This window comes from Panicum hallii, chromosome 6 (genome assembly GCF_002211085.1).
Source record: "Panicum hallii strain FIL2 chromosome 6, PHallii_v3.1, whole genome shotgun sequence".
In the NCBI taxonomy this organism is placed as follows: domain Eukaryota; kingdom Viridiplantae; phylum Streptophyta; class Magnoliopsida; order Poales; family Poaceae; genus Panicum; species Panicum hallii.
The window spans coordinates 30728327-30737736 of NC_038047.1; the positions used below are offsets into that span (position 1 = coordinate 30728327).

The 9410-nt window shown below is 55.0% G+C and overlaps 1 protein-coding gene across 1 annotated transcript; it reads left to right on the plus strand.

Annotated features, from left to right (window-relative positions):
- Positions 1 to 6550: 6550 nt before the first annotated feature.
- Positions 6551 to 7831, plus strand: LOC112898192 (testis-specific gene A8 protein-like). The gene is made up of 3 exons (XM_025966568.1): positions 6551 to 6656; positions 6953 to 7316; positions 7417 to 7831. Exons 1-3 carry the CDS (start codon positions 6551 to 6553, stop codon positions 7829 to 7831), a joined length of 885 nt encoding a protein of 294 aa, XP_025822353.1.
- Positions 7832 to 9410: the final 1579 nt, after the last annotated feature.

Below are 9410 nucleotides of genomic sequence, written 5' to 3' on the forward strand. Positions count from 1 at the left end.
TCTGATCGGCTTTAATAACCCCAATGATGCCAATTCAACAGCTTCCTTTTCTGAAATCCGTGTTGAATAACACCTGTTCTTCATCTCCCTGAAGCATCGAATAAATTCTGCGACAGTTTCCCCATGCTTCTGTCATATCTGCGCCAGGTCGGCAATCCCTGCCTCTACAGCTTCTGAATGATACTGAATATGAAATTGTTCTTCCAGCTGCTTCCAGGTTCGGATAGAGTCAGGACCTAATGACGTGTACCACCCGAAGGCCGGTCCTGTGAGCGATTGCGAGAAGAACCTTACTCGCAATGGATCCAATACAGAAATCATACCTAACTGTGCCAAATATCAGCTCATGTGTTCGATAGAACTAGAACCTTCTGCCCCACTGAATTTGGTAAACTCAGGGAGCCGATACTTGGGCGGCAATGGAATTAGATCATAATCACTCGGATACGGCTTGGTATAGCCGATCGCTCTCCTCTTTGGCAATATGCCAAACTGATCCCTCAAGATGGCGCTTATTTGCTCCGCTGTTTGTAACCTAGGGGCCGAGTGTATACTGTCGTGACTCGGCCCTGTAGCGTAAGTTGCTAGCCATGCTTGTTTATCCGCGTCGGCTCCAGAAACCCCTCCAGGTACTTTTTGTGTAGAATGTACCGGGTTATTACTGTCCGGAATGTATGCACACATGTAACCATGTGGGATTTCCTTGGGTGGCTCGTTGAAGAACTGGTGGTCCGTGGGATCACCCCCCCACTTTGTAAACCACATAAGCTGAAGCACCATGTGATTCTGCCGCTGCAAACGCATAAGGCAATGGAGGTCTGGTCTGGATTGGGAACTCTCCCTTATGGCTTCCCAGAGTAGGCCCAGTCGGAGAATGTTGATGCTTCATAATCTCTTGGACCACTCGCAAAGCTACACGCTCGAAAGCGTTAACCAAACTTTCAGAATGCCGGTGCAATGAATGAGCCACCGCATAATTCACCTCTTGCCGCAAAGCTCTGGTACGATCTTCAGATGGGGTAGACAGATCCACTCCGTCAAGAGCACCCTCAGGTGAAAACCCTCTCCACCTGACACCGTGGCTACGAGTCCTTTCGAAAGAGCCGATGAGGTCGGCTTCAAATTGAGCCTTGATTTCGTCATATCTCTGTTTATGCTCGGCAGAGAGCTCCTCGTAGGTGATTGGATCATCTCTTGCCATTCCGCCGTCTGTGATTGACGAAGTCAATGAAGATGATGAAGTCGATGCAGATGATGTCGATGATGACGAAGTCGATGAAGATGGTCCCACCGGGCGTGCCAGAATGTGTTGTCGATAAAACCTGCCGGCGAGTAGTGACAGGCAACACGAGGAGTCGGGAGGCTTCCGGGATGGCTGGTGGGTCCCGGTCCCTCGGTCAATGGCCTAGTGATCCGGCACGCGCCCTGGCTGGAAGTCGCTAGGCGTGCCACCTGATCCTACACCTGATCAGGAAGGTGTGACGTATCAAACTCCTGCGTACACAGACACATATAAAGATTAGTCCGAGCCGTGATCGGCTCACCACCTCCTCCCCTGTATCGGCTATAGGGAGCCGATTGCATCAATACCGGAACGGATCTTTGGAACATGCAATATACGAACATATATATATATTTAAATAAGACTTGCTTCATAAATATCAATCTAATCCAACCCACGACAACTAAACCCTCATTGCACGATCGAAACATCCTACACGTGATTGAGCCTAACAAACATACGGAAGCATCGGGATAAATGATATAAACAGAGATTAAAGAAACAACTGAAAAGCCGATTCCTGAAGCAACCTCTATTCAAGCGATAAGCCGATACGAAGCATACTGCCGGAGCATTCAACTCGTTTATAAGGCCTAATCATGAACATATTGAGCTAAGCCTCTAAATAAACAGAAACTAGCCATAACAGATCGGATCTACTGATAAACACGAAACAAGATATAACCATCGCATCCGTGAACGAACACGACGATCAAGCACATGAGAGCAATGAACAGAATATGGTTAAGATGCAAAAAGAATGACATTACTCTATGCATGCTAGGATAACTAATGCTACTCGCCATCTACAAAGCTTCAGAACGAGCAACATATAACAAACGAGGAAGGGTAATGGTACCCCGATCACGCAGAACGTGACCGGGGTCGCATAGCACTTACCCGATGAAAAACCCTAGAACAGGGGAGGCGATACGCCGAGAGTTGTTGATGAACGATTCTGTCTCTCTTGTTTATTCATGATACATATTTATAGTCCGTAGACTTATCCTCTTAACCTAACATGACACGAATCTTAACTGCTTATTCCTAACTTACACGGCCTTTCTGGCCTCAATCATCCGCACGGGGCTCGATTCGCAAGCTTATTGTGACTGTTCTTTAGGCCCATCTTGTTCCATGGCCCACTTCTGGCCCGGTTAAATTATGGCGATAACACCCTGTCCGCGCCGCCGCCTCCGCCCTCGGGCCGCGTGTGCCCCCGTCCGCGCCGCCCCTGCCCCCGGCCGCGCCGCCCGGCTGTGCCGCGTCTACCCCCGTCCGCGCCGCCGCCTCCGCCCCTGGGCCAGTTGGCCATCAGCTTCACCTCAGGTATGATAGTCAATGATTCAAATGTTAGTTCATAGTCATTGCAAAATATGGTCACTCTAAATACATATTATACAATTAGTTATCTTTCAAACTAATCTTGTCCATTTATCTTTTATAGCCTTTTCACACCCCACCACCTAACCTAGCGGCACCGGGAGACTCACACGTTGATCCAACATCGAATTGGGCGGATCAATTCATTGGAAGTGGTGGATCAATTCAACCAGGTGATGGAGGCGGCCAAACTTAAGTGAAACATTATGAATTTGTTCCATATGATACTTGTATGAAGTTTGTGAACTTTGATTATGAACCTCTAAATTTTATGTATGTGGATATATGAATTGTGTACTTGCGTGCAATTTCTGATTGTGAATTATAATTGTGGATGAAATTTGATTATATATAATGCTTGTGGTTGGTTTGTGGATGAAATTTGATTATATATAATGCTTGTGGTTGGTTTTGGTGTTTCAAATTGGTCTGTTTGCTGGGATAAGCTTAACTTCCGACGGTTTCTGAGCGGCCGTCGGAAGTTAAACGCCTCAAACTTCCGACGGCCATGGAAAACCATCGGAAGTTAACAGACGGCCGTCAGTTGCCGTTTGACAGGCTAACTTCCGACGGTTTTACCGGGCCGTCGAAAGTATAGAAACTTCCGACGGTTTTGTTCTAAGCCGTCGGAAGTTGAAAATTTCCGACGACTTAGTCCCGTCGAACAGACTTCCGACGGCTTAGCGCTAAACCGTCGAAAGTTAAATAACTTCCAACGGTTTAGCGGTAACTTCGAACGGTTTAACCGTCGGAAGTTACGGTTTTTCCTGTAGTGCTGGTCCTAGGATCCCTGCTGCTCCAGAGTGTTCATTGTACACGACGTCGAGCACATCGGTTTCTACATGAATGCAATGGTGCAACACAAATCAGTATGAATGCTTACACAACATTTCCCATAACACGTACAAAAATAATTGGGTGCAAGCTGATGGTGATCCAATTTATTTCCTTCGTGTCTGAAGTATTTCCTTCCTAAACTTCTTTTAATAAATTAATGGCATTCATATGTTTCAAAAAACATCTCACTAAAGAAGCAAGCTAGCTAGCTATCAGTTTATGCTAATGGCACTGAAAAGAAGTCTGATTATTTTACTGCACATATGCACACACGCCATGCTAGCAATGCTGTGAACTGAACCAAACATGATGCATACTGAAAAGGACTGAATGCATAAACGCATGGTGCTAACAGTGAAACAACATGTGTGGTTTATGGTGACCTCGCTCAGATTTTCTATTTCACAAGACTCTAGCAACACAGCTGCTGTGAGTACTAATACTTCTTGTTGATAGTAGTGACTCCCTATTCATTTATTACCTGCACCAAAAGACTACATAGTGTTGGATTAATTAGGTCAAGGGCCTATTAATCCAATTAATTATATAATTCCAAAGCCCATAGAAAATAGTGGTAGTTACACTAGTGGTTAAACCATCTTGGAAGTTGAGAGGGTCCCAGTCGGAGGAAATCTCCAGCCGGACGGCGAAATGCACCCGCCTAATCCTAGTTAAGGATGGGTTTGGAGGAGCCTTAGGAGCGCTTGATCGGTGGACAGATGAACGCAGGAAAGATGCAAGGATTTAGAGTGGTTCGGGCCGCCGAAGCGTAATACCCTACACCCACTTTGGTGTTGTATTAATTGTGTAAGCCTGGATGGAACTTAGCCTGAACTTGAGATCGTATCCTTCTAACGAGTGCACTCTCCCTTTTATAGTTCAAGGGGTGTGCTTACACTGTGCGGGGCCACGACAGGTGGGCCCGGCCAACAGGAGCCTGTTCTATGAGAGATATGAAGATCTTCATCTCTAGCTCCTCTCCGTAGTCCTCTCAATCAAGAAGTTGATGTGCATATCCACAGCCAGGATATGGCCGTGTGCAGCCTTGTCTTGTGCAGTGACCGCTGTCAGTGCTGCCCAACAGTGGAGCCGTGTTGCCACTGTTGGGTGAGAACCTATCAGGCGAGGGAGCAGCGCTGACCTGCCGCGCCGTTGCCTCCGCGCGCACTGTAGTAACGCACGCCTCGGCTCACCTGTTACAGGCCATCATCACGCCGCGCGCGGTGCTGTGACGGGACTGTAAGCCGCCTGCGCACAGTATACGATGACATGACGCGCCGCCTTGAAAACAGGCGGGCTTACCGTGGTGTCAGCCTACCTGCTCCGCGTGTCAGTGGCAGGCCACACTTTTTGACTTGGGCGCGCCCAGCCCAACTACCACATTAAATGATGGTAGGTGGGCTGGAGACGCACGAAGCGCCTCCAGCCACAGGCACGTGGCAGGGCCAGCTCCGCTCCCTCCGCAGGGGCGGCACGTGGCGGCACCGGACCCCTTCCCGGGGGGAGAGGGGTCCGGGCCTCCAAGGCCGGTCGGAGCGGTCTGGTCTGTGATGGTCCGACCATCACACGTGGAGGCCTCGGACCTCCCTGGGGAGTCCAGGGCTGCGGGGGCTATCCGAGAGCTCCCCTGTCCTCCTGGGCACATGGAGACCCCGGACCTCTAAGAGCAGGGGGAAGGTCCGGAGGCCATGGTCCCAGCTGCCAGGCCCGGGCTGTATGCCACGTCACCCAGAAGGCGAGGGGGAGATTACGCCTGGTGAGACGCTAAGGGTCTGGACACCCTAGCAGGAGGTACCCCTATCCGTATGTACCGACAGAGGCCCCCGGGCCCACCTCGGGTGAGGGATGAATCCGCAGGCAGGGGCAGATCCCAGCATTGCGCCGGGTGGACAGCTTGTTCCCGCCGGGAAAGGGCATGGATGTCCTTTCCCCCAAAGCGGGAACCACAAGGGGCCCGTCCCCCACCCGCGCCGTGCGCGTCAGGCGGTTTAGATTCTTGTCTTATTCGAGCCCGTCCCGCGGCTCGGGCAGTTTGGATTCCGTCTTTCCCCCTTTCCTCCAGCAGCCACGCCTTTGACTGGTGGGCCCGGGCCCACCAGTCATTGGGTGTGAGAGGAGGGGGCTTGGTGTAGGCAACCGTTCGGCTTCTCCTCGGTCGAAGCGGAGAGCACGAGGGCAACAACTTTTGCATAAAAGGTAGGCGTCGAAGGGAACGGCTACCTTTTCGCTCTTGCCATCAGCAGACGCCGTAGCGCCCGTTCGTCTTCACAACCTTCCTTGCGATCAGCTCTCTTGTGTTCAGCTTCCTTCTCTTCCCTGCTCCCTTGCGATCCATCCTTAGCGATCTCAACATCCATCGCCATGTCTTCGCTTCCTTTCCCGCACCACTTCCAGAGCCAGACTCAGCTGGACTCGGTGCACCGCCTACTGGGATGGTCCGCGCCAGCGCAAGCCGGGAAGATTAGGGCCGGCAAAATTCCCCTCCACGACCTTGCCGCGGGGGAGTTTGTTCTCTTCAACTCGTACATCATGTGCGGGTTGGTTCCTCCGATCTCCTCCTTCTTCCTCCTGCTCCTGGAGGAGTTCGGCCTCCGACTTCATCATCTCACCCCCCACTCCATCCTTCTCGTGGCGGTCTTCGCCCATTTCATGGAGATGTTCGTGGGGGTGAGCCCCTGCACCACCATCTTCAGGCATTTCTATGCCTTGGTCGGGACCGGGAGGAGCAAGCGTGAAGTCGGCGCTTACTACTTCCAGCTCTAGCATGGGATGGTGAACTCCTATATCGGCGCCTTCTCTAGCTCCAAGTGGGAGGACTGCCGTGAAGGCTGGGTCATCACAGAGGCTGACCCCCACGACCGCCTAGAGCTGCCATCCGACGGACCCCAGAGCGACCGGAGCGCCTGCAAGACCAAGCCGACGATTCCGAAGGAGCTTGGCCCAGTCCTTGATAGGGTCAAGAATCTCCAACAGAGCGGCCTGACATCCATGATGGTGCTGGGCGACTTCCTGAAGCGGCAAATCGCCCCCCTGCAGCAGCGGTCCCGGATGGCCTACATGTACACAGGGCTGAACGACTGCAGCAGGATTGTGCAGGGGCCCAGCTCCGAATTCACTAGGGCGGAGCTGGAGGCGGCGCTCCGGACGATGACCGGTGAGGCGTTCAGCCTAGAGTCCCTGGTCCTCCCGAGCGGGGTCAAGGCCCTGTGGGAGGACCAGGCATTGCGGTCATCAGTCCTGGCATCGATGCCGACCCTGGACGAGGGCGGCCGGCGGTCCGGCAACTGGGAGGCGACCCCAATCGCAGGCTCCAGATTCCTGATGCCACACCGGACCGCCAGCAATGTTCCAGCGAAGGTCCCAGGGAGCCAAGACCCGGAGGTCCGGCCCCCGCCAGGAAAGGAGAGGAGAAGGTGCCGGTGCCGGAGCACCGGCACAAGGACAATGCAGGTGCCGCCCCGGCTCGAAAGAGCGACGAGGTCCAGGGGGTGGTGCCCACGCAGAGCAGCCAAGCCGAAGGGAGCAAGTCCCGGAGGCTCCAGCGTGGCGACGGCTCCTTAGTTGGGGAGCCGGTGCCCAAGCGCCAGAAGACGGTGGAGGCGGAGGGGCAGAGCGGAGAAGGCACGACGGCCTTCTCTGAGGTAGCAGACTCCTCCACCGCCATCGCCGACACGGCGGCCAGCAACACCACCACCACCGTCCGAGCCAAGGCCACAAACCCCACCCCCGCCGCCAGAAGCACCAGTGGCCGGGGACACCCGCCAAAGGTCCGGTGGGCCTTCAGCAGAAAAGGTGTTCCCCCCAAAAGTGCGGGGTAGATGGGAGTGGTTTGATTTTGAGTAAGTGGTCTCCCTGGAATCTCTTGTTATCCCAATTTGCCTCCCGGGGCTCTAACCTTGTTGATGGTCTGATAGGTCCTTCTCTTCGGACGCCACAAGCACGACCGCCGGAGCTGCCCCGGCTGGGGGGTCCGGCCCCCAGCCCATACCAGCAGCAGCCAGACACAGCGGTCCGAAACCAGAGGCTGCCACACCCCCAAGGCCTGAGCCCATCCCAGAGGAGGAGGCCGCCGGACCAGCTGCGTCGACCGAGGCGCCCGAAGCAGCAGCAGCACCAGACACCAAGCTGGAGCCTCCTCCAGCTGAACCAGCAGCAGCAGCATTGGAAGAGGTGGCACCAGAAGCAGCAACGGCGCCGGAGGTGGCAGAAGTCGCCAGCACCACCACTCCACCCGCGCAGGAGGAGGAGCCGGAGGTGGTGCTGGGGAGGCGTCTTCTTCCAAGCCCAGCAGAGGTCCTGCTCCCCCGCCTTTTTGCCAAAAGCCGGTAGGTTCATGAGGAACTGGAGTCAGGGATCCGGCGGGAGTGGGAGAGGCTGGAGGCGGAGCGCCACCGGCTCCTCGACTGGGAGCAACGCCTGGGGGACCGCATCAAGTCCGTCACCGCCCGCTACACCGATGAGCGCGCCAAGCTCGTGCTGGAGCGCAAGCTCCTGCAAGAGCAGCTGCAACAGGCCCTCAACCGTGAGGCGGTTGCGGCCCAATGGGAGAAAGCGGCAGTGCGGCGGGAGGCGGATGCCTCGAGCGGGAGCTCCTGGCGGAGACGAGGGTGCAGGCGGCGGCGGAGTGGGAGAAGATCTCCCTGGAGTTGGCCGAGCAGGCCAAGAAGGTGGTGGAGGCGACCGCAGCGCAGGAGGCCACTCTTGCAGAGCTGGCAGCAGCCACGGCGAAGAGGGAAGAAGAGCTCACCGCCCGCGAAGCAAAGGAGGTGGCCCGGCTCGAGGAGCTCCAAGAGCAGGAGGCGGCCGTCGAGAAGGAGTTGGCAGCCGGGACCCGGAGGCTCCGGGAGCGCGAAGCAGCCCTGCAGGAGAGGGTGGCAAAGGTGGAGGAGTTCCAGTCGGAATGGAGCGCCAGCATCGGCCGCATCGTTAGATGGGCCGATGAGGTGAACTCCTCCCTGGAAGGTCTCGGCGCAAACCCCATCTGGGTGGCGGAGGCTCCTTCATCACTTAGTGTCGCCCTCCAGGTGCTGGACTCCACGGCCGAGCACCTACAAGGCCTGGAGTCCGGCATGCTCGACCTCCTGGAGGCAGAAGGGAGAGCAGTTGCCTGGGGGACGGCTGAGTACATCCTTACCAGCTTCCGGAGCCACGACCCCGCCATCCAGCTAACTCCCGTCCTGGTTGGCCCTATCCGGGTGACAGCGGCCGCCGCGAAGGAGGGCGTGCAGGAGGCGGTCGACATGGTGGTGTCCCGCATCTGACGCCGTCCCGACACCTCCGGACCACCAGGGCAACAGGATTAGCACTTTTGTTATTGTTATTGTAATATAACTTTGTGATGTGATGTAATATAATATTATCAGTAATGTATTTAAGTGTTTCGTGCTTCTACTTTTTGTGAAAAACTTATCTATTTTCCTGATTGTCGATCTGTAAAGTGTTCTTAAGCGCACCGAGGTCCCGTGGCCCCCTGGGAGGTAGTCGCGATAGGTCGGTACTAGCTGCCATAGAACCGAGGTCCTGCACATGACTTAGGATCAACATTTAGTAGACGTCCCCACGAGGTCCCGGACTGGCGAGCGAAGGCCTCCTAAGTTGCGTAGCGAGTCAGAGCACCAGGACCTAGGTTCGGGGATTAAAGGGGTCCCGGCCCCCGGGTCCATGGTTGGAGGTACGACGGTACTCGCTCTAGGGGGGCAGGGCGTGCAGGCTTAGGGTACGGAACCAGGCTAAGCGGCTACACGACCCTGGACCCCAGCAAAGAACGAGCACGTCTCCCTAAAACCAATTCCCGGGTGTCCGGTTCCTTTTCTCCTGCGAGACAGAGGTCCCGGTGCAGAGACGTAGCGTAGCAACTTAAGAAAGGCCTTGGGCACGACACGGACACAAGAGGCCATGTGGGGGGGTT

Bases quoted from the DNA above. Each gene is read 5' to 3' on its own strand.
- LOC112898192 (XM_025966568.1), top strand. From the start codon at position 6,551: ATGGCCTACATGTACACAGGGCTGAACGACTGCAGCAGGATTGTGCAG. The intron at 6,657-6,952 runs GTGAGGCGTTCA...AGGACAATGCAG, and splicing joins GGCGCTCCGGACGATGACCG to GTGCCGCCCCGGCTCGAAAG. The intron at 7,317-7,416 runs GTAGATGGGAGT...ATGGTCTGATAG, and splicing joins GTTCCCCCCAAAAGTGCGGG to GTCCTTCTCTTCGGACGCCA.